The sequence below is a fragment of the Mus caroli genome, unplaced genomic scaffold, assembly GCF_978045245.1.
Source record: "Mus caroli unplaced genomic scaffold, Mus_caroli_1 scaffold_2, whole genome shotgun sequence".
Lineage (NCBI taxonomy): Eukaryota > Metazoa > Chordata > Mammalia > Rodentia > Muridae > Mus > Mus caroli.
In genome coordinates this window covers 66386984-66412651 of record NW_028227257.1, presented here as the reverse complement: position 1 = coordinate 66412651, position 25668 = coordinate 66386984, and the positions used below count along the sequence as shown (strand labels likewise).

The 25668-nt window shown below is 40.7% G+C and overlaps 1 protein-coding gene and 1 pseudogene across 1 annotated transcript in view; one reads left to right on the top strand and one right to left on the bottom strand.

Annotated features, from left to right (window-relative positions):
• Aqr (aquarius intron-binding spliceosomal factor) overlaps positions 1-25668 on the bottom strand; it is a 76151-nt gene that overhangs the window by 14042 nt on the left and 36441 nt on the right. The window contains exons 17-27 of the mRNA XM_021182080.3: positions 23476-23654; positions 21109-21276; positions 19428-19597; positions 15553-15794; positions 12589-12735; positions 12015-12084; positions 10931-11041; positions 6158-6267; positions 5118-5253; positions 3900-4109; positions 1636-1773 (exon numbers count right to left, since the gene is read on the bottom strand). Of these exons, the coding sequence (XP_021037739.1) occupies positions 1636-1773; positions 3900-4109; positions 5118-5253; positions 6158-6267; positions 10931-11041; positions 12015-12084; positions 12589-12735; positions 15553-15794; positions 19428-19597; positions 21109-21276; positions 23476-23654 (1681 nt within the window). The remainder of the gene's footprint in view (positions 1-1635; positions 1774-3899; positions 4110-5117; positions 5254-6157; positions 6268-10930; positions 11042-12014; positions 12085-12588; positions 12736-15552; positions 15795-19427; positions 19598-21108; positions 21277-23475; positions 23655-25668) is intronic.
• Positions 17561-17982, top strand: LOC110309437 (ATP synthase F(0) complex subunit C2, mitochondrial pseudogene; annotated as a pseudogene).

Below are 25668 nucleotides of genomic sequence, written 5' to 3'. Positions count from 1 at the left end.
GTACACATGGTCATTTTCCTTAGTCTTATTACCACAATAATCCACTTCCACCTCAAACTTGGATCTCAGACACTGCCAGAGTCTATCATATTACCTTCAAGCTGGCTCTGAGTTTATTCTCTAGGGTCCACTCTCTAGAGCCACCATTACTAAGGGCTGGGGAATCTCCACCATTCCCTTCCTGCTCTAAGCCACTGACAGTCAAAAGATTATCATGTTGTTTCAACTCTTCAAATTCTTTTATGGAAAAAAAAGATCCTTAGACATGACCTACTCAAAGAAGTTGTGGTTTTTCTAAAGTACATCTATTTATAAGATTTAAAAGTTTTAAGTTTTAAAACTTAAAACTTAAGGCGAGGCATTGCAGCACACAGCTTTAATTCCAGTATTCTGGAGACAGAGACAGGTGAATCTCTATGACTTTGAGATTAGCCTGGTGTGTACATAGCAAGTTCCAGGCCAGCCAAGGCGACATAGCAAGACCTTGTCTCAACAAACAAACCAAAATTTAAAATATTAAAAAAAAAAAAAAAAAACGTACCTGCATGGAATAACTTTAGAGCTTATCACTTTAAGTATTGGAAAAGATCAGCAAAATTTTGATAAGCAATATTTTTAGACCTCATACAAAGCTATACACAAAACAAGCTACAAATTCTAGTATTGACTATACTGATATCTTTTGCTATTAAATTCATATAATTTAATATCAAATTTTATATACCCACAGATATATATTAGTCCCAAGAAGAAAATATTCAGGTGAAAATTCTCACGAGTATTTTGCAGAACTGACAAGGTCACACTTGGGTAAGTTTGCACTACGCATTACTCAGATAGTGTATCTGCCCTGCCCTACAGCTGGGAAACCTTCTCTCTAAGATAACAAGCATTCTATCACCTTGCAATTACTTGGTCCTATCTTTCAGTGAGTTTATGTATCTTAAAGTTGTTAGCTACTTTCCTCAACAAATGAACTGCTGTCATGGCGTTCAAACCTGTACACAACTCTTTCTCCAACAACATACCAACCGGGTACACGTTTACAGATCTGTACTCTGGGGAGAGTTTTGGTTAGTTACTGGTTAATAGTGCCAAAGACTGAAAATTCAAACTTATTACTCAATTGTTATGCTCAACTTTAACTGAGTCATAAACATCAATCCTGCTCATATTTATTAGATATTAAGTTATTTTAATATCTCACTTGATGGCATAAATAAAATCATTCTACAACAGACAGACGATGGGAACTGGATGCATGTTTACTTTGTGAATAATGTTTATAGATAAATGTCTAGGGTGCATAGGACTGTGAAATATTACTTTCATAGCTTTTATATCTGTTTAAACAAGTGATACTCAGTAAAGATAAAACCTTAAGAATGATGGTCTGGTAAGACCATCAAGTGATTGATATTAATTGATGGACATATTACTCAAAAATTAAATTAGATTTAACTTCATTAATCATATAAATGTTACATTACCATCTACTTTTAAAGAGACCATTAAAGCAATTAATTATACATGAGACCTTTCATAAGAAGTGAACCAATCTAGATCATGACAAAAAGAAAGAAGTCAAGAAACAGAAACCTAATGAGGACATGAACTAAGGATTTACATCTTTACCTTGAAACCCAACTTGACCAAGTCGTGTCGTTTCAAGGCAGCATGAGTACATGTCATAGCAATGATTTTGGCTTCTTTCACCAAGAGGTATTTAGATCTGTCCAGTCCACTGCGAAGCAGCTCCGAGGCTCTGAACTCCTACAAAGTGAGGCCCAGAGACAACTTTAGCATTATAAAGTTTATGTGTATCCAGGCACAATCTGCCCAGTCAGACAATTCTTGAGAACATATATACACAATATATTACATAATTATTTATTATGTAATTATGCATTACTGATATAATACATAAACATAAGCCAAACCTAATGAACCATAAGAAAATACTAATACTAAAAGCTAAGGCTAGTGATTTACAATTCTTTTTGTTATTGGTACCCTGTGAGTTCAGATAAGAGGTCATATTCAAACTACAATCTGGACTTTTTTGTATATAAACTATTTTCATTATTAAAAAAAAAGAGCACTGAATAAAATACCAACCAGCAATATAGTTGCATTATTATATTGTCCCTGTAAGAAAAGAAAAACTATCTCATATATTCCTATCAAATAGTAAACAACTGGTTGTACAAATGACAAAGCCTAAAATGTCAGCCAGGGGATGAGCCAATGTAGACACTGGCAACAACAAGAAAGTCACTGTCACTCCTACTAGGAAGGATCAGAAGGAGCCATGGTGTTGGCAGAGCCCAGAGACTTGGGTTACCCCATCAGGGACTCGGCCCGTCTAACAGGAGCTAGAGGAACAGCGGAGATAAAACCAAAGCAGAATGAACTCTGCTTTGCTAAACTCTGGTTTGTCTCTTCTCAACTCCTACCATATCTCTCAGGATCTGCTTAATTCAGCTAAAAGTCAGCTGACATAGAATATTGAATCTGCAAGGACCAGTCTGAAGCTCAGCTGTGGCGGAGGATGGACTGGTACGACGATATCAGCTTTCCCCAGACTTGAAAATGACACACACCCACTTTATTTATTTTTTCTTAACACTTTGCTGTGTTTCTCAAATGATCTAAGCAAATAATTTAACTGATTCAAGTTAGATAGTATGTACCTCCTCTCTGTACTCCCCAAGAAGGCAGCTGCTACTATACATTGAGTAGTATAATTTTGATACTATAATTTTCAGTTATAAAATCATCATTATCCTATTGAGTCATCTACCTATCCGTAAGTTATCAATATTTATCAACTATGTGCTAGATACTAGGGGATGGGCTGGAAGCATATGTAGGGGATAGAAAAGATACAAAGTCCCTCTTCTGTGTACCTAGAGCGACACTTCTCCATACTCTTACTAAGGAAACAAGCCTGAAGATGGTGGCTTACAAGCCTGCTGCAATGAATGTTTGTCCTGGGGCTCCCTCCTGGATCTGCAGCAGAGCCTTCTCTATCTCTCTTTAGTTCACTTTCATATCAGGATCAAGCATCCTGGTTAATACAGGACCCTTACTTTGTGTCTACTGATCAACTAAGAAACAATTATCTCAAATTCCCATTCAAAGAACTATTGCTGAGTTTCCTGACAGAGAACTAGAGGTGTACCTCTGTTGGCAGAGTGCTTGCCGACTGCGCACAAAGCCTGGGGGTGGAGCCTTACTGCTGTATGAGCTGGTGTGGTGGTGTACACCTGCATACACCTGCCATTCCACTACTCAAGAGGCAGGGAGCAGAGGCCTAAGGTCATGTTCAGTTACACAATGAATTTGGTATAAAAAGGACACTATTTTCTTAAATTGTAGTATCGGATATGACTCATTTTAATTCTTGCTTATTTCTTAACTAAAAACTGTATCTGGCTGTGTGTGATAGTGCATGCCAGTACTTAGAAGGCAGAAGTGGGAAGACTTCTGTGAGTTTAAGCTCACCTGGGTCATGCAGAAAGCTAGGTCTAACAAAGTAATACTGTGCAGTCAGTCAGTCAGTCAGTCAGTCAGTCAGTCTGTCTGTCTATCTATCTATCTATCTATCTATCTATCTATCTATCTATCTATCTATCTATCTATCTATCTATCTATCTGTTTGCCTCTCTCTCTCTCACAAATATCTATCTATCTATCTATCTATCTATCTATCTATCTATCTATCTATCTATCTATCTGTTTGCCTCTCTCTCTCACACACACATACAGTAAATATTTTCAAAACTTTTTCTTAAATTAACAATTTGATTTGCAATATCTTACTATTTAATTTACCTCATTAAAAAGATAAACCAGAAACGTTTAAAGAAAGATGAAAACAAATTGAAAACCTTTACCTCAAGCTGGGTGAAGATTTTCTTAATGTGCCTGAAGCACCCTTCAGCGATTTCCATGTCTTCTTCATAAGATCTGCCTTTAAAGATGGGCTGAGGAGCATTGGCAAAATACTCATGGAAGGGGAAGAACGTGGCGACCTCTGCAGCGTCCGGGCAGGCACTCCCAGAGTTCTTCACTCTGCTCATGTATTCTTCCCAACGGGACATCACCTGCAGGAACAACTCAGGCTGTACCTTCCTGGCTGGATTATGCTTTAAATAAAGCTACAGGGAATCTAGAGAAAATGAGCTCAACAGGCTGAATCTAAAGTGGACTACTTTGCAAGACAGTGCATGTCTTGTTTGCTTCACAAACCCCATAAAATCTCATTTTGCATGCACTTGAGCGCTCTGTGCAGCCACTGATAAGATTAATCCCATTCTCTCAAATTCATTAAAAATTTCAAGTTTAGATCATTTCAAAAATATACAAACAGCCTTACTCCAATGAGAACAAGTTACATGAAGCCTACACTATTTGATTATTCCTAATTCACTTAATTAATAATGCAAAGGACTTGCCATTTATTCATTTATGTGGTTTCCTGCTTCTCAATAGTTTTCATGCTTAGAAAAGTAATCTTAACAAAGTCACAGCTGTAAATTAATTCTAAGAGATACTTTATTTATGGGTACTAGAGAGAACAATATGCTTTCCCTTGTTAGTTGATAAATGACATCATAGAATTCTGTCTTTGTATTTTGCTATGACTGAGTAGGTAGAATATTTAGTTACATTCCTATAATGAGTGAGGGGGAGGGATATACAAATAGTAAGGAGTAAGGAAAATGACTTCAAAGGCAGCAATCTTGGATTTAGCTTGGAGTTGTTTACAAAGAAAACAGAACCATAAAACCAAACCACAGGGCCTGGTGAGATGGCTCAGGGTAAAGGTGCTTGTCACCAAGCCTGCGACCCGGGCTGAATTGCTGGAGTCCACAGTGTGAAAAGGGAGAACCAACTCCACAAAGCTGTCTGCACACACAAAGTAAACAGGAAAAGGCTGCAACCGCTGAAGTAATAATAAAAACAAAGGGTATTCATAATAGTTTTGGAAATGCCAAATATTTTAAAGTATGAAAACAACAATAACCTTTCAAGAGCGATCTCTAGGACGCGAACTACTCTCCTTCTAAGACAAGTACCATGAAGTCTCCTTTAAAGCCCTCTAGGCGTACCTGATACAAGAAGAAATAGCCCGCAGTTTCACAGGTATACGAAGCATCTCCGGGAACCCCCAGACTCTTTTGTAACCGTTTGACTTCTTCTAAAAGTTCGATTCTTCGAGCTAGGACATAATTAACTCTTCCATACCTAGAATTGTCAGACAGGTAAGAAGGCAAATCTGTAGTGAAAAGGCTTTGAAAAAAATCTATCTATCAAAGACAGAATTTAAGAGAGCATAATCGAAACTCTAAATGACCACAGAGAAAGAAAAAAGCAGGAAGACCAATTTAATTATGAGTGGTTGATAAGTAAACTATAAGTAGTATATTTTGGGCCACATCACAAAAAAGTTATTTAAAGTATAACTGAAGGCAAAGTGCTTGTATGCAAACATGTTAGCAGTCTGAGTAGAAAGAAAAGTCAAGCAAGCAAGCAGTCAGTTTTTTGTACATATAAAACTTCCCATATGTTACAGTATATTCTGGAGCAGACCAGTAGGCTAGAACACAGAGTGGACAGGTGGGGTACTCTGTACAGTACTGTCCTGCTCAAAGTGTCATAAGAGCAGAATGTTTCAAAGTCTGAAAATGCACTCTATGTTATCTGCAGTTTCTAGTGTGGGGTCTAGAACTCAAACCTAGCAGGATCAGAAATCCTGCTGGGTGAGAGAGAACAGAAGTTTGCATCTGTAAGTGGGAGCCACCAGCGCCCCACCTCCACTGCTCCATGCTCATCAGCGGCCTTATTAGAGGAAACCCTATGGGAAGAGTTCACAGCTATCACCAGGCCATCCAACCCAAGAAACTACAGCCTCACTGGCTGACACCGTGCTGTTCTCTCTGTGTAACACGCTAGCTTCTTATATACTTGGTGATTTCTGTAATAAGCACACCATGCCTGCACTTTCAGTTCAACAGACTGAGCAGGGGACACCAGAACTGTCCGAAGGAAATTTGATTATCCATGCCTCTTTTTTTGGTATTTACCTAATAAGAGGCAAAAGGCTAAAAGTTCTTTTGTGCGTGTGCCATCATTACCACTGCTGTCTTACCTGCTAAAGTCTTTCTCTGTCTCTAGCTCTTCTTCTCCATGACCCAGACGCAGGAGATGGCGCTCATCAATGTCTAAAGCCATGATTTTTTCAAACAACTGGTTCAGAGCCTGGTCAGTAAGGCAAACAGATGGCAATGAGTCTAAAAGACATATTAAATTCTTTGAAATAGAACAAAGACTAGTCCCTAGGTAGATAGACTAATACGTAGATATAAAACAGTCAGAAGAAAGCAGGTTTAACATTCAGCCTTTTAGAAACTTTACCAAGATTATATTTAATATTGACTGCTTGCATTTGCATTATGTATTCTTGCCCAAGACTATCTGAAAACTATAAAACCATCACTACCTTAAATGTCTCTGTCTAATTTATAGACTGCAAGGCATTGGTTCCAGGGCTAGTTTCTCCAAGTGGCGATGGTTCCTAAGATTATAAACTGTGCTGAGGTTCACTTCACCCAGCCGTATTCCAAGGGCTGGAGAGAATGGGAAACAATCCAGCAACTGCAAACGGCAGCGAGATAGCTGAGCACAGAACATGAGTGCGAGCGTAGATTCATAGAGAGGGCCTGAGAAAGAGACAGAGCATCCTCTGGATGGCTTTTCCTTCAGTCTCTGCTCTACACTGTATCTCCATATTTGCTCCTGTGAGTATTTTGTTCTCTTTCTAAAACTGAAGCACCCACATTTTTGTCTTCCTTCTTCTTGAGTTTCGTGTGGTTTGTGAATTGTATCTTGGGTATTCCAAGCTTCTGGGCTAATATCTACTTATCAGTGAGTGCATACCATGTGTGTTCTTTTGCGACTGGGTTACCTCACTCAAGATGATATTTTCTAGTTCTATCCATTTGCCTAAGAATTTCATGAATTCATCGTTTTTAATAGCTAAGTAGTACTCCATTGTGTAAATGTACCACATTTTCTGTATCCATTCCTCTGTTAAAGGACATCTGAGTTCTTTCCGGCTCCTGGCTATTATAAATAAGGCTGCTATGAACATAGTGGAGCATCTGTTCTTATTACATGTTGGAGCATCTTCTGGGTATATGCCCAGGAGTACAAACCCAGACACTATTGCGGATGCCAAGAAGTGCATGCTGAAAGGAGCCTGATATGGCTGTCTCCTGAGAGGCCCTGTCAGAGCCTTATAAATACAGTGGTGGATGCTCACAGCCAACCACTGGACTGAGTATGGGGTCCCCAATAGAGGAGTTAGGGAAAGGACTAAAGGAGTTGAAGGGCTTTGCAACCCCATAGGAAGAACAACAATATCAACCAACCAGACCTCCCAGAAACTAAGCTATCAACAAAGGAGTACACATGGCTCCAGCTGCATATGTAGCCTTGTCATGTATCAATGGGAGGAGAGGTTCTTGGTCCTATGAAAGCTCGAGATAGATGTTCCAGTGTAGGTGACTTGAGGGTGGGAAGGTGGGAGTGGGTGGGTGGGTGAATGGAGGAACACCCTCATAGAAGCAGGGGGAGGGAGGATGGGATAGGGGGTTTCTGAGAGGGGGAGAAACCAGGAAAGGGGCTAACATTTGTAATGTAAATAAAGAAAATCCCATTAAGAAAGAAAAAGAAAGAAAGAAAGAAAGAAAGAAAGAAAGAAAGAAAGAAAGAAAGAAAGAAAGAAAGAGCATCCTCAGCTCTCAGGCCCAAAGTCCGGCTCTCTCTCCAGTGAGCAGGCAGCATTTGTTGCCACAGCATGCTCTGACAGAAACCATTTGGAGCTCACTTCTTTCTACTGCTGAAATGTCCATCTTAACTGTTCTCTCAAATTCTAATATTTACTCTTCAACCTCTGTGGTTAGGAAAATGTTTTGTAGAAAGGCAAAAATTTTGAAGAAAAAAAAAAAGTAAAAGTAAAAGTTTCACAACTTGGGAAGATAACACTAAATAAAGGCACCACTTATTTACAATATTTACCCCCTGGTTGGTCAGCATCCTTTCTCACCGCTCACAGTCCCGCCCTGCCCTAAGCTAGCGTACACATCCAGGCTCCATAATGTTCCATGCACCCTTTGCTGCCAACATTCTAGCAGCTTTAAGAAATGGAAGGCATTACTTTTTTTTTTTAATTTAAATTTCTCATTATTTAGCTTTTCACACTATTCAACACTCAGGACCCATCAATTGGACTGCATAGTATTATTTACTATCTGTACTAAAAATTAAGGCAGAAAATTTATGTTGTAAAGTCAGAATATCATCCATATTTTCTTTTGAGATGGAAAAGTTGTTGGGGGCGTACTTAGACAGGACAGTCAAGTGACAACCTGAGAAACAAAGCAGTTAACAAGTCAAATGAAAACAGGCTGTGTGACTGCAACTCCACACTGTCACCACACTGACAGAATTGAGGGTCATCTGAATGTCAAAGGCGACATGAGCTTCAGCAACAAGGCCTTCTATGGCTATTTCTGTGACAGGGCTTCTCTAGGACTGCTGCACAATCCCACCCTAAGTGGTATGCACTGAACAGGTCCTGTCAAGGTATGGGACAAGACTCAGCCAGAGCCTGGGAGATAACGCATGGCTTACAGATCGTGCATCTTAAAAGCTAACTATTAGCTTTGACTATACAGTAAACTTCATTAATTAGAAAGAGGAAAAATGGTTCTAGCACTTTGTTTTATTGCATTTATTCAAGGGAAGAACAAATTAACATTCTTCCCAAATCAATAGGTCAACAAATATTTGGCATATTGTACAAGCTACCACTATTTATAAATTCCAAAACCACTGTTAAACCATTCCAGAAGAATAAACTGTAGTACTACTAAAAATAAATAAAGCTGCAAATTAATCTGGAGGTTCCTCAGAAAATTGGAAACAGATCTACCTGAAGACCCAACTATACCACTCTTGGAAATATACCCAAAAGATGGCCCTCCATGCCACAGGGGCATGTGTTCCACTATGTTCATAGCAGTCTTATTTGTGATAGCCAGAAGCTGGAAACAACCTAGATGTCCCGAGACAGAAGAATGGATACAGAAAACGTAGTTCATTTATACATCGGAATACTACTCAGCTATTAAGAATGAGGACATCCTGACTTTTGCAGGCAAATGGATGGAACTAGAAAATATCATCCTGAGTGAGGTAACTCAGACCCAAAAGGACATGCGGACATGCATGGTATGTACTCACTAATAAGTGGATATTAGCCAAAAAAAAAAGCCAAAACAACAACAACAAAATAAAACAAACAAACAAAAAAAAACCATATACAGAACACACAAGATACAGGCCACAGAATTCAAAAGGCTCAACAAGCTGAAGAGCCCAAGTGAGGGTGCCTCAGTCCCACTTGGGAGAGAGAAGAAAGCAATCACAAGTGGGGAGGGAGAGAGGGACTTGGGAGGAAAAGTGGTTGGGGGGGTGCAGGATGCGGGGTCCTGATCTGGTATTTATTGGGTGAGGGAAAAGGACTGAAGCTCTGAGGGCCAGCAGAAAGAATGTAAACAAACAACCTCAGGAAATAGGAGGTTGGGGGGACCCCCACCCCCAGAGTACACCAGAGACCTGGGAGGTGAGAGACAGGGAGGGACCTTTGATGAAATGCCAGACAGTAGGGATAGGGAACTTATAGAGCCCACCTCCAGCAGGAAGACAGGACATAAAGTGAGGGATGGGGTTGCCATGCCACAGTCACACCTCTGACCCACAATTGTTCCTGTCTGAAAGAGCTACAGGGATGGAAAAAGAGAGAAGCCAGAGGAAAAGAAGATTCAGTGACAGGCCTAAAGTGGGATCCAGGTCAAGGAAGAGGTCCCAAGGCCTGACACTATTACTGAGGCTATGGGGCACTCACAAAAAGGGACCTAGCATGACTGCCCTCCAAAAGACCCAACAAGCAGCTGAAAGAGTCAGATGCAGATATTTGCACCCAACCAATGGACAGAATTAGCTGACCCCTGTTGTTGAATTAGGGAAGGCTGAAAGAAACTGAGGAGAAGTGCGATCCTGCAGGAGGACCAGGAGTCTTAATTAATCTGGACCCCCAAGATCTCTCAAACACTGGACCACCAAACAGACAGCATACACCAGCTGATCTGAGGCCCCCAACACACATACAGTGGAGGACTTCTGAGTCTTTGTTCATTCAGAAATGATGCACCTAACCCTCAAGAGACTGGAGGCCCCAGGGAGTTTAGAGGTCAGATGGGATGGAGAGTGGGGGCATCCATGGAGACCGGGTGTGGTGGGGAGGAGGTGTGGGATGTGGAGCAGTTGCAAGGTGGGAGAGGAGGGGCGGGGAATAGAATATGGAGTGTAAAAAATGAATTACAAATAAAGTTAAATTAAAAAAAAATAACAAAATGACTTACAATATAAAAACTGTAGTGCATGGTAAACCAAGATTTCTAAAGATCATTGGTAGATTCTGAGAATCTTTCTCCAGGTTTAGAGGAGAGCAATTTTACCATGAGTTGGGACGCTCTGAGAGTTACTGGTCACATTTTATGCCAGAGCTAAGAAAGCATACTCACTCTTCAGTGTTTCTGCCACCCTCAGAAGGATTAACACAGCACACAATGATCCTTTATAAACAGATTTACATGTAGCCTTACAGGTATGTAAACCCAATAAGGTACTAATGTATGTTAGATCTCTGTGTCTGAGTAGACCCAATCTACTGAATAAGGAAATTACTGAGAAGTGTTAATGCTTTTAATCTCAAAATACAAAGTTCTGGGTATGGGCATGTGAATGCACACAGACAGAGAGACAGACAGACAGACACAGACAAAGCGTCAATTACCTGATTGGAATGAGTAACAATTAAAGTCCTCTGTTCTGGGAAATTGTGGTAAATGTTGGATATGATCTGGACTGCAACATCTGTTTTTCCTGTACCAGGTGGGCCCACAACCTATAAAACGACAAACACGTATCAAACACTAAGCTATTATGTTATTAGAAAATAGAAATAAAAAACTTAGGAAAAAAAATAAGTGGACGCAGTAATGTAACAAACAGGACAGAGAACCCAATCTCAGAAACTCATACATCTATGGAAGAACACCAAGAAGTCATGTCATCGACTTCTGAGAAAAAAACGTGCACAGAAAAAGTGATTAAAGGCTGAAACAGGTAAGTCTCAAAAATCCTCTTCAGAAAAAAACTCACTTCAGACAAACAAAACAAAATCATTAAAAAAACAAACAAACAAACAAAAAAAACAAGCAAAGTTGAAATGATGAAAAAGAAATATCGCATACTCGTATGTACTCTTCAGTATCTATCCTTGTATCTATACTCTTCAGTATATGTGTGCCTGTAGGCATACTCTTCAGTGTATACGTACTTATATGAATACTCTTCAGTGTATGTATCCTCACATGTCTACTCTTCGGTATGTGTGTACTCGTATTTATACTCTTCTATGTGTGCATACTCGTATGCGTACTCTTGTATGTGTACTCTTCAGTGTGTGCATATTCATTTGTATACGCTTCAGTTTGTGTGTACTCCGATGTAGACTCTCCAGCATATACATCTTCATATATGTACTCTTTAGTATATACATAGTCTTGGACTCTAACAGATTTAGACTCAAGAAAACAACTGAAAGTAAGAGAAACATTTCCACGAACTTGGAAATTAAACAGGTTCAAGGCAGAACTTTCTCTGTAGAGGGTCAGTGAGTAAACATTATAGACTTTGCTAGCCAAAAATCTGCTGCAAATACTTCTGTGGCTACAGCAAAAGGGGGACAGGTGGCATAACTAATGGCCACAGCTTACTGCTGAGTGTCTGAACTTCGATGAGCAGCTCTATCTCCTCATACACACAGCGCTGCAATCACTTAAAGAGCCACAAAGCATACAGTTGGTTTTGCTTACCATAGTGAGTCCAGGCTGCATTCCGGCCCGGATCGCCTCTATCTGTGTATGAGTGAACTGGATTGTATTACTGCAATAGACGGTTAAATACAAGACGGTTAGAAATGCAGTAAGATGGCATCCAGTGCAGACTCACGTAGCCACGACCAGCTCAAACATCCATGGGTACTCATTCCACAGCCCTCTGCTACATTCACCCTGCGGTTCCCATCCATGTCTCAAACACAGAATGAGGCTTATGGAGAGAGCAGTGTTCCCAATACACTTAGTCTATATTTTAGGCCTATGCAGCCAGCAGAAGTTCTAGTCCCAAATGCACTGCCCCTGTAGTCCCACACACTCAAACAAAGGCCACAGTTACCCAGGAGCTCCATGCCTATGTGCCAGTAGCTGTGTAATGTGGACTTTTCCGTGCCAGGAAACATTTCCTTTTGGAATGCAACTATAGAGCAACCTAAAGTTTCCCAACTATTCAGACAATTGATAAACCAAAGGGAAAAAGACCATCCCAAGGCTTTAAAAGACTAAGAGAATTTAAAACCAAGTTTGTAGCTAAGGGAGGCAGTCACATTACCGTTTGGGCTGGTTGTAAGGATAAGGGCCTCTATTAGGAATAACATGAGGTTCCACAATTAAGGTCTTCGCTTCTTCTGTGTCATCTTCTTCCCCGTCTGCATCTTTTCTTTTCTTCCCCTTTCCACTTCTTACTGGGAACGTTATTCTACAAAAGCAAAACCCCCATTTATTTTTAAAATAAGAAATGGACCAGACCACATCGGGTACTGGAGCAGGGAAGGGGAATGGACATGAGGTCCCATCCCTAACCTACAAGTTATCTCCAATTGTCAACCACTTCAAAAGGAAAAATCAGTTTTCTCCAACTGAGTCCCACTGGGTATAGATAGAAACCTGACTCACCCAGCAGTGGATGGTCTCTACAAAACAAATTCAATGATAATTCTGGGGATTTCTTTTCTCATAATGCTTTATTTTGGGCTTTTTTTTTTTTAATTTATTGGTCTTTTGCTTTTACATATGATTCTGATTTTGTGTTTTTATGAGATGTGCACGCACATATGTGTGTGATGTATTTCATGCTTTTTCCTTTTTTTTTATTTGTTTTTTCAAGGTAGGTAGGGAGAGAGGAGGCATAGAGCTAGAAGGGTAGGGAGGCTCTGGAGAAGATGAGGGAAGGGAGAATGTGAGCAGAGCAAATTGCAAGAAAAATTTAACTTTCAATAAAAAAGAAAGAACTACTATCTCGTGTATGAAATTGTGTGGCGAACAGATGAGTAAGAAATATTTGTGATTTATCTCTATATAAACTTTGAAATAAAAGTACATTTACAATTACTAAAATGGGTGTTAAGTCTTCCCTCTGGGGGAAAACGCCATCCAACTAATGGATAAATCAAAGAAACATTAAGTATCTGTCATATGCAATGTAAAGTGCTTTATTCATTCTCATTTAGTAAGAAGACTTCAGGAGACAGGTTTCAAAGAACACAGCCAGAGAGAAAAGCCTTCCCCAAAGAAATAAGGAACCGCAGAGTCCACATACAAACAGCCAAGGCAGACACAGAGACAACCGAGAAAAGGAGAGACAGACACTCTGAAGTCGTGTGTGGCAATGCAGGCAAGAGGTTCTTAGTCTGGGGTTTTCAATAAATTTCCTAAAATTAAGCCAAAAAAGTTAACTCTCTTTCTGTGTACTTTTCCCAATCTTCTTTCCCATTCTTAAAGTATAGACAGAGCCAAAAGTTGCCTAGAACTAAAGTGGTGAGGAAGCTCCCTTACTCGTAGGCAGAAGCACGCACTTCTCAAGCTAGGGAGTAAATGGCTCTATCTAGCAAAAGCATCTGAGAGTTCAAAAAATATACCACCATAGAAACCTAAAAAGGTCCAGCGACAGGCCCAAAAGTGGGATCCAGCTCAAGGGGAGGTCCCAAGGCCTGACAGTACTACCGAGGCTATGAAGCGCTCACAAAAAGGGACTTAGCATGACCACACTCCAATAAGTAGCTGAAAAGAGTCAGATGCAGATATTTGCACCCAACTAATGGACAGAGCTGTTGACCCCTGTGATTGAATCAGGGAAAAGCTGGAAGAAGCTGAGGAGGAGGGGGACCCTGTAGGAGGACCAGCAGTCTCTAACCTGGACCCCTGAGATCTCTCAACCACTGGACCACCAACCAGGCAGCATACACCAGCTGATATGAGGCCCCCTATACGCATACAGCAGAGGACTGCTGGGTCTGTGCTCAATCAGAGATGATACACCTAACCCTTGAAAGACAGGGAGTTTAGAGGTCTGGTTGGGTGGGGGGTGGACATTCTCGTGGAGACGGGGGTGGGGGTGGGGAGGAGGTGTGGGATGTAGAACAGTTGGAGGGTGGGTGGGGGGGAATAAAAGCTGGAGTTTAAAATAAATAAACGATTAAATAAAAAACCAAAACAAACAAAAGAAACCTAAGGGCCTAGAGGAGCAGTAATTAGGAGGGACAAAGACTGTTCTTAGAAGAGTCTATGCTGCTGAAGAGTTATGACAATACAGACACAGAAAACCCAGGAGACAAGAGTGCTTTTGTAATAAACAGAATTAGAGATGAAAGGAGGAAGACGAGGTGTGGCTATTATGAAAACTATGTTGGAAGCATACTAAGTCACTGCATGGATTTAATGGGTCTGTGGAAGGTGCGTGCTCTGGCTTCCAGCTAAAGAAGGAAGATCTGAACTCGCCCAAGGGCATCTTGGTGTACAGCTTCCGAGGCTTATGAACAAACTCTGGAAGCAGCCAATGGCTCCACGCACCTCACTTTACTCCTACTTAAGAGCTAAAGCCACTTGACATTAACATAACTGTTTTGAATTCATACTGCATATCCACAATTTGAAACATGAAATTGAAAATACTCTACAATCTTAAACATTTGCGATACTCAAACAATTCTCAAAACATTTTGAATTTTGGAACATTTTGGCTTTCGGACTTTCAGATTAGGAATATCCAACTGGTGATATCTGTGGAAATATTTCAAAATCCAAAAAAAACCTCCAAACTTACAATATCTCTGGTAGCAAACATTTTAAACAAAGGGTACTCAACCTGTATTTAAAACCTGTATGAGGCAGGCAGAGTTGAAAGAAAACTTTTAGCTTCTTAAAATCAAAATGAAGTTCCACCTCACATGCCTGTATGGTGGTAGTTTGGGAACACACTAGACTACGTGTGAGATGTACAGGCATATTTCCTTAGTCAGCTACTATATTTACACAGTTCTTTCCAAATCACAGACACTTACTGATCTCTTTTGAGACATGAAGCTACTTTTAATGTAGTCTTAAAAATAGCTTCTGCAATAAGAGTCAGGAATAGATTCAAATATAATAGTCTTATCCCAGTGATTATTACAGCAAAGCTAAGGACTGCCAAAATGAAATCCAGACACAATGCTTAAAACTCACTTAGTCACCAGTGCTGATTCTAGGACAGACAGACTAAGCCTGGCTGCCAAGAGCAGATCCATTCTGACTTTACCTGAAAGGGGGGATTTGGAGGGCTGGGTCACTCACAGTCACTTTGACATTATGACCAGGAAAGCTGGCCTTTAAATGTTCAATGGAGAGAAAAGTGTCATTGAAATCCAGGGTGGCAATCTGATTGGGCATTTTTGAATAATGGGCACTACTTGGGTCCCCATAGCCCAAAATGATGTCATGCAGCCAGTCCGGTACCACGCAGTCAGTATTCATCAGATTCCGAATAGTCTCCAACACAGCCTGGCAGTAAAGAGACAGAAAAGTATCGTGTCAGTAGACATCTCGGACACTGGCACTTCCCTGGAATGCAGAGCTGACGGCACTGATCCGGAATGCCCATGTGTTTCAAGGCAAGAAGCTATTTTCTGCTGACAGGTGCTTGGCAAAACTGAACCAACAGCTATATTTTCAGTTGATACCATAGACTGAGTCAAACAAAAGAACTAAGTTAGTAAGCACAGTTTATCCACTAAGAATTCGTTTAGATAGAATGACATAAATAAGCTTGCCACTTGACTCCTATTGAACAGGATAAAAATAAGATTCATGTCAACCCAATACCAAAAAAAAAAAAAAAAAAGATAAAGAAAGTTACAAAACAGGCCCTGAAAAACAAATGCTTCCTTATAAACTCGAGTTTTTCTCTCTGCATACATAGTGTATAGCTATAGCTGTTTGGTGAAATGCAGTACAATTTATAAATTTATAAAAGTCAGCATGGGTAGAAAGAAATAAACAAGCAAACACATTGATAAGAGTGTCAAACAATATAGAGAAGAACTGGTTCTACAATGAACGGATTCTATAGGAGTTAGCACATTTCTGCCAAAAGGAATTAACAGAGCCGAGAACAATTTTTTAAGAATATTCAAAAACCATTCTGATAAAGTAACAAATCCTAACATGTAAACTAGGAGGCAAGGCCTAATCTCAAAGAACACAGCAACCAAATCAATGTTTCTAAAACTCAGGATCCTAGCACAATTGAAGTAAGGGATAGGTGAGTGATTGACAGACGGACAAGCACATCCACGGAACACAAATGAAGAAGAGGAGAGCTCTGGATGGAAGGGAATCTTATATAAACCACGTAGAGGTGAAGGAAGGCACAGACCATGACAAGAAGCAGCAGAATGTGACAATTAGTAAAGAATTTTACACAATTCAGTGGACTCCACCAGAGGAGGTGTGAGCAGTGGGGGATGGACTTGATATTAGGAAAAGCTTCAAGGAGGAAGGTGGCATTTTACTTTAGTGCAACAAAGAATTTCCGATTTATTTAATCATTAATGGGTAGTTTTGGAAATGTTCTAAGTAGCAGAATAAAAGCATCAGTGTTCAAGAGAATTAGAAAATATCTATCAACAGGACTGTGAAGACAGTAGAGAAAGGTAGCCACCCCAACGGTCCAGGCAAGAACTGGAAGATCCAGGTTAGAACCGCTGCACTACCTGGAAATACAACTGCAGCAGGGGAACAAGTGAGGATTCTACCAAGAAACAGCAAACACACAGTACGGGCAGCTCCTGCTCTCTACACCAGGACCTGAATGCCTCCTTTAATTCCCTTAAAAAGTCATGTTTGGCACCTGCTAACCTTTGATGGTAATTATTTCTATTTCGTTCTTGATTAACGTTTAGGTATAAACTGTGTCTTACTCACCTCTACAACTCCCAGATAACTAAGCACAGCATCACTCACTCACAACAGAGACAGTGATTAGAATGGCAAAGAAAGGAATCCTCTGTAGACTTCAGTTATGTGCCCAAGAGTCATTTATTGAAAAGTAACTGTGAGACCAGCCTAGCTCCTGTACAACCTGGAAACAGAGCTCTCTGAAGTGACACTTAAACTGAGTTGCTTGTGTCAAGTGGAGGAACAAACCATAAATATACCTGAGGAAAAACATTTAGAGGAATAGTGTAAAGTCTAATCTAAAGAACAAGGTGGCCTCTCTGTCTTCTCTCCCCTGGGAGCAGCTCTCCTGCCTTGGCCTCTCACCCCTTAAAATGGATGTCTGTTCCAAGTTCATCTCTACCTGCTCCCAGATCAGGAGCACCTCTCAGCTGCTGAGCCATCCACTGTCTGCAGTGGAGCTGAAGAAACCACGGATGCCAACAGATGAGGGCCTCAGCAGCTTGGCCCGGTGGCCTCTGACCTCTCTTATCCCTAGTCACAGCTTCCAAAACAGCATCATTTCAAGGGACATTGACCCAGCTGCCAAGTTCACTGGAGCTGCAGGTGCTACAGTTGGGGTGGCTGGCTCTGCAGCAGGGATGGGGACTGTTTTGGGGAGTCTCATCATAGGCTGTACCAGGAACCCTTCTCTGAAGCAACAACTCATTTACGTGATTCTGGGCTTTACTCTCTCAGAGGCCAAGGGGCTCTTTGCCTAATGGTGGCCTTTCTCATCCTCTTCGCCATGTGAAGCAGTCGTCTCCACTTCCACCTCCCATGGTTCTTTCGTGTCTTGTCTGCCCTGTATGGTTCTTTTCCTTACCTTCCCAAGAAGTCTGGATAAAGTGCATGGCTCAGGGTTTGACAGAGAGAAGACAAATACATACTGTATTAATAAGAAAAAGAAAAAAGGGCTGGTGAGATGGCTCAGTGGGTAAGAGCACCCGACTGCTCTTCCGAAGGTCCGAAGTTCAAATCCCAGCAACCACATGGTGGCTCACAACCATCCATAATGAGATCTGACTCCCTCTTCTGGAGTGTCTGAAGACAGCTACAATACAGTGTACTTACATATAATAATAAAAAAAAATAAATCTTAAAAAAAAGAAAAAAAGAAAAAGAAAAAAAAGAACAGGGTGTGTGACCAATGTGGCTACAGTGAGGTGAGGAAGGAAATGGAGGCCATGATAGGAATACCATGGCAGATGATAACATAACAACAGTGTCTCAGATACTTAAACACTCTTCCATGTGAAGAGAAACCATTAAAGAGTGTAGAACGGGGGCACCGAAAGACAATGGACATCTTGAAAGAACGGCACGGAGGCTATAGAGAGAGTAATGCACAGTAGGAGCACAGAGGAAGGGAAGCAGGGGCAAGAAATGAGGGTGTCTCAGTGTGGCGCGGGCGGTGGTGGCGAGCCACTTGGTACTGACACATACTCGTGAGTGGGAGGGAAAGAAGTCAGGGACTCCTCCATTGCACTTGTCTTCAGTAAGACAAGAGACGGACAGTAAACTCCTGTTTCTGAGAGCTTCTAATTTCTCATACACAGCAACAGCATGGAAATGCAAGGGATAGGACTGGATAAATGATGTGGCATGGGGAAAAGCAAAGAAAGGCACCCTGCAAAAAGGAGGTGTCCCCAATGTTAAGACAACTTCAAATAATAGTGCTGCTCGTAGTCCCCCATGAGCCTCGTATGTGACCACAGGACAGGTACTGTCAGATCTACCTTTACAAAAACACTTCTTCTATGAAGGGCAACACTAGAAGCCCCAGTGTGTCCCTGAGAGAAGTGTGTCAATACATTCACTGCATCAGAGGATCAATCATTCAGCATGATGAATCTGCCTTCTAAAGACGTCCGGAGTGCACCTACATTTGACTTACAAAAGAAGAGCCAGTAAGTGAAAGAGCAGTACTCTTCCTCAGCTCGCTCTGGGCTTTAAAAAGCCCTGTACAAAGGCGCTGACCGTCAAAGCAGAACCTGAATTCATCCATGAATTTCTAATTTCTTCAAAAGCCAGAACAGATTCCGCAGCTGGTTTTAAGTGTCATATGTAATCAGTATGCTATGAATTTAAGACTGAAGTTAATATTCACTGCAACCCCTCTCCCCAGCACGTATATGGTCCTCTTTTGGATTTCATTTCTAGGGTATAAGGAGTTTTAGCTGCAGAACTGAACATCACCTTGAAGTTATTCTCCTTCGGTTTCCTCCTCATTATGACATTGAAAGTGTCATACACATCTTCGGCTCCGTTTTGTATAGTATTGGTCATATCCTGTTGATACTGGTTTGGATCCAAAAATACTCGAAATGTCCTTGACTCTCCTCTAAGATTGGGTCTGGGTTCAGGTCCTAAATATTTTTAAAGAATTTGTTAAGTGAAACATGTATTTTTTTTTTTAACTAACTATAAAAGCAAGTTAAAAGTTTTTCCTTCATAGAAACGGCAAGCCACTGAACTCAACTCACTTCCAATACCCCCATGACTGAACTGTCCTATACTTAGACACTTCAGACTCAAAGTTAAAAGTATATTCCTGCTTTCCTAAATTCTTTTTTTCTCTTCTTTTCTTTTTTCTTTTCTTTCTTTTGTTTTTTTTGTATAGCCCTGGGTGTCCTGGAACTCAGTTTGTAGACCAGGCTGGCCTCAAACTTAGAAATCCACCTGCCTCTGCCTCCCAAATGCGGAGATTAAAGGCGTGCACCACCACTGCCTGGCTTATCATTTCTTACAACTCTGTCCTATGCTGATAAAATTGCACACAATGTAACCAATGCTGATGCTCCTATGGCAGGCATGCTTGGTGGTCAAATGCCCTTTCTCCCAGTCCCTATTAGTGACTCACGTGTGAGCACACATCAAGTATTTTTTAGACTAAGCACACATGAGTTGTGCAGCAGATGTGTGTCTTATTTTAGGAATTAAGAAGTAGCCTTTCTATTTCTTAATTGGACGGTGGGTTTATTACTTTTCTCAACATTCCAGTTTCTACCTAACATCAGCAGTTGGAAAGGATTTCACATACAGGAAATGTGAGAGGAGGAACACTGGGAAGCTCAGCGGCCTCAGCTGTCTGTCTCTCTGTCTGTCTGTCTGCCTGCCTGCCTCCTTCCCTCCCTTCCTTTGCTGCGGTCTAACTTGGGTCTCATTTTGTGGCACAATGCTTATCCCCCCTAGCCTTCATTTCCTTCTGTTTCCTTAAACACTACAATTGAATAGCTGAATTAAGTATCAGCAGTCTAACAATAGCCTGAGCTCAAAATTACAAGTGAAGTGAATTCAAGTTTTAAGGGAAATCCAGTCACCAAACTGTGAAAGAAGCATGAGCCATCAGGAGTGCCAACGAGATAGTGTGTGCTCTGTAAAAGAGTCAAGACAGACCAATAATTGCAGATATCCCAGTAATACCAAGAAGAGTAAACTGACCCCACGAAACAGCTTTTAAAGCTATTCATTTGTTGGTATGCTCTATGTTGTATATGTGTGTGTATATGGGCATGTTAGGAGTATGTGTATATGTGTATGTATGTATGTATGTATGCCAGAAGGATTATATGTGTGTTTGCTACCATGCCTGGCATGCTTAGAAATATTAAAAATCTTGTCTTGGAAAATTCAATACATTTAACAGTTTTTTGTTTTCCTTTTCTTTTTCAGTGCTGGGGAGTCAAACCTAAGGTGTAGGTACACTGCACATGTCCGGCCAGTGCCCTATCACCGTAGATATCAGCTAGTCTACAGCTGTAAAGTAAGTACCTTACACATGATTGTCTGTGTTTACTACATAAAACAACCCAAAGTTTTACCAAGTACGCCAGCACAGAAACGTGTCATTCTCTCACACACGGGTGGGTCACCGTACCGTCTTCGATGACTCGCCCTTTGTCATCCAGCATGCCCTGGATTTCACAGCCTCTGACATACACCAGACCAACTTGCTCAATAAAAGGTCTCCTCCTGTCAAACTTAGTGCCGTAAGGTTTCGTGGGACGCACAGTAATTAAAAAGCATACATCGTGCTTGCGAAGACCTAGTAAAACATAAAGACATTTTTACTTAGTAGAATTACATTGTTTTTGATCTTTGGCTGGCAAATTCTTAACTTTTTTAAAGGAGAGGAGATTTTAAAAAACATTAAAAATAAAAGAGATGACCAATAATATATTTTGTATTAGAACATAATTATGCTTCCTATAGTTTTTTTTTTTTTTGGTTTTCCGAGACAGGGTTTCTCTGTGTAGCCCTGGCTGTCCTGGCACTCACTTTGTAGACCAGGCTGGCCTCGAACTCAGAAATCCGCCTGCCTCTGCCTCTCAAGTGCTGGGATTAAAGGCGTGCGCCACCACGCCCGGCTTCCTATAGTTTTTAATAGTCAATATTTCATAGCAGTAATTAAAAGGAAGATATTCTTATATTAAAATTAGAAGCCTGTATCATGAATTAATTACTGAGTAAGACTTTCAAGTCATGTTACTGATCCAAAATTGGACGTTCATCACCATTCTTATTTTTAATTCTTATTAAATAACTGAAAATATGGCTGGCATATAACTCATAGTCATCAAGTTTCTACCATCGTTTAGGTTATCTATCAGTGTCATCCCAAACAGCCTGAGTGCACTGTCCTAAAACAGGTTAGCCCAAGAATAACTCATCAAAGCACAGGAGTGTTAGCCACAGATGTTCACCCACGGAATATGGCTCAGCATATGTTTCAGTCAGCAAAATCTTTCTGAGTGAACGTCAAGGGGCAAGATACTGGTGTCAGAACCCAAAGCTGCTCTGGCTTTCTAGCTTCCTCAGTAACACTGACACAGAAATTAAAGTGTTAGTGACACTTACCTCATGGAAGCTTCATCCTTGTTTCTTCCCAAGCTATTTTTACCATTATGTTACAGAAATGAAATTTATATAGTCTGTCTGCTTATAATATTGGAAAAAGAATACACAGCTAGATTAAGACACCAATGTCAGTGTGTGGCTAATAGGATTGGAGACATCATGGCTCTCTGTAGTGAGTATACGTAAGTTTCTAGGAGTAATAAATACAATACCCTCCCTAGCAATCAATGACTTCTCAAGGTGCAGCGATCAGAAAGGCGCACAATGCTCTAAGCGTAGAAGGCAACAGACTGGAGCACATAGAAGCCATAAAGGACTCAAAACAATCTGTCACAAATGATACCCACCAAAGCAGCCATTTGACAAACACTTGGCCAATTTCATTGCTGGGTTCCTTTAGAATTCCCTTTTAAGTCTAACACATGCTCCTCATGGTTACTGCTATGCGGGGAGCTATTATTTCTGAAAACTGATCCCTTTCCTTCTGGCATTTGAAGAAGGTGGCAGGAGATTAAATATCCTGGCTGTATCTCTCACCACACGGCAGCAAGGGAGAACAGTCCCTTAGACAGCTGGGAACGGTGTGGTGTGTGTGTGTGTGTGTGTGTGTGTGTGTGTGTGTGAGTGTGTATGTAATGATGCAAAGTGCCCACTGCAGGTTGGTCCAGAGCCAGCTCTTACACAGATGTTAGCCAAGTTTTAACTCTTTCTCACTTAGCACTTTAGAACATTGCTTCTCAAAAAGCTAATTATGATGCACAACTGTCATTGCTAAAAACTTAGGCAGTAAGGAAAAACCCAAGGAAAACAACTGGTTTACTTTCTTGTCAATTATCATCCAATCTCAAGGAAATCTAGTTTCAGTGATCCCATCCACCTTCCTTCTTATGGTAAGGCAAACTGTCCTCCGGAGCGGCTTCACTCTGCGTCTCCTCACCAGATTCTCCATGCATTCTCCGTGACGCGCATGCATCTCTTTTCTACTCTGGCTGCTCTCGTCTTTTCAGAATATGACTATCTCCATTTACACTGCAAGTGTGTATAAGTTATATATGATTCTCCTCTAGGGCACACTGATGTCTTTATGTTGATCTACAAATCTAGCAAGCGCTCTACTAATCTAACAGTTTCTTCTTAGTTTGCTTTGCAAACCGCAATCTTTAGAATACTCTGACAGTGTTATAGGTATTGAGATACTTAAAATACTCTGGCTCAATTCTTAGTATTTACATGTAATTACAAAGACTACTACAGTGCTTTCAATTAAATTTTAAGAATAAAATGGAATAAGGATAGTATTTAGTAAAAGTACTCAACCAATGCTCTAAATGAAAAGCTATAAATCACAGAGGCAAAAGATGGCATCACTTTTGAACTGCCAAGTTACCTTCCCACTCATCCTTGATGTGGTCTCTGACATTCAGATTGATGGTGACATCTGCACGAACGCGGGTTGGCCAGTTTTCACCAATGTTGGGTTTGGCAACCTCGACTACGGTGAAAGCCACAATGGGCTGGGCCATCCGTGCCCAACCACCGAACACTACGCCACCATACTCAGACTGCCTGAAATCCAAAGCAGTGCATGATTACACAAACAAGAACTTTACAGCTTTACACAGGACAGCGTGGGAGAGTACATGTTTAGCTCACAGTGAAGTCTTGCTAGCACTGGCTATCCTTGATAAGGGTCGTTTCTTCGTCAAGGCTGAATAGTATGCTATATTGTATACGTGACCCACATTTTCTTTACTTGTTCATCTCTACATTGTCACAGGTTGTTTCTCTATCTTGGCTGTCAACAACAGTGCTGCTCTGAGCATGAAGTACAAGTATTTCTTTCAAGACAGTGATTTTAGTTCCTATTAACATATATCCGTAAGTAGGATTACTGCACATGATTCTCTTTTTAATTTGGGGAATGTCTGTGCTGTCTTCTATAATGGCTGTAAAATCATATACTCAACAAAAATGCATAAAGCTTTTATTTTCTTAAATAACCTTGCCAATACTTATCTTCCTTCTTAGCACGATGGTTGACTAGCTAGTGGCTGGATCTCCATTTCCCAGATGATTACAGGCCTGAGCACCGCTTGTTTTTATCTGCTGGCTGCCTTTACATCCTCATTACAAGCATGTCCATTTAGGATGTTTGATTTTTTTTCACATTATTTTTTGTGTTGTCTGTGTCCTTATACCTCTGGCCCTTAAGTTTAACTGACACATGTCACAGTGTTTCCTTGCATGGCACAGCTGTACAGAGGCTTGCCACTTTCATGCACTTCTAGTCCCTATGACTGTATTTTTCTCTTTGTTTCCTCTATTTTGGTGTCAAAATCTAAGACAAAAACCAAAAGCAAAACAAAAGAGTGCTAAGAGCAATGTCATGATAGCTTTTCCTCTGCTTTCTTCCAAAAATGTCATGTCTCAAGACTTAGTTTAATCTGCTTGAATTCATGTTTTACTATCAGGCAGTGATTTTGCAGGCAGATCTAGCTTTCCTCACTGAAAACATTTCTTGCTTCTCTGTGGCTTCTCTGCACAGCTTTCTTCCTGGCCTTTCTGCTGCCTATTTGTGTTTATCCCGGTGTGTGTGGGGGGGTGCTTTTCTTTCTCTTTTCTTGGTTTTTCAAGAGAGGGTTTCTTTGTGTAGCCCTGGCTGTCCTGGAACTCACTTTATAGTTGACCAGGCTGGTCTTGAATGAGAGATCCACCTGCCTCTGCCTCCAGAGGGTTGGTATTTAAGGCACACACCACCATTGATCTGTGTCCTTGTTTTTATGTCTACTGAACTCTGTCTTCATCACAGTAGCTTTGTGATGAAATTTGAATTTGTAATTTGAAATCAGGAAATGCAATGTCTCTAGTTTCACCGTCTCCAACAGAAACTGCTTCAGCTGCTCTCTCGCTCATTTACTGATCGGAATCCCCACTGCTTGGAGAACTGCTCTTTGCTTCTCTTACAGAAGAGAAGGGTCTGCTCCTATGGCATCTCCTCCATTTTCAAGGACAGTCCTACTTACGTTTATTTTATCCTTTTTCTCTCTTAAATAATTTCAACCACTAACATTTTCTCTTTTGTTCTTTGTGCTCTTAGGTTACACTTAAAATACATTTCTAGAACAAGCTATTATTTTAAAAACTTTTAAAAAGCATGCAAGACTCCTCATTGAACTATATACTACCTTAAATCCCTTAAAATATCTTATCACTTAAAAAAGGTCAGAGGGGAAATTAACAAGTAGTGACTACGCCCAGAGAGGCATTCTTATTTAAGTTACTTCAATTTGCATTAAAGATTAACTTTATTATTTTTTTTACATGAAATGGTTTATTTGGAACATAAACTAAGGCAGCACTTTGAAACTTAAAGTTAATTCCAAAACCGACATTCCAAAAGCTTTAAATTACCTGTAATATAAAGATTCTGTGCTATCACTAAGAACTGTCCAATTTTATGACATCAAGGCAAAACTAAGAGTAAAAGTCCTACAGTGCAGGACTTGCTTAGCAAGCTTCGGGTGGCATGACAGTGTGCTGAACCCTCCCTCGAAAAGGAGTCCTGGCACTTCCTCCACTC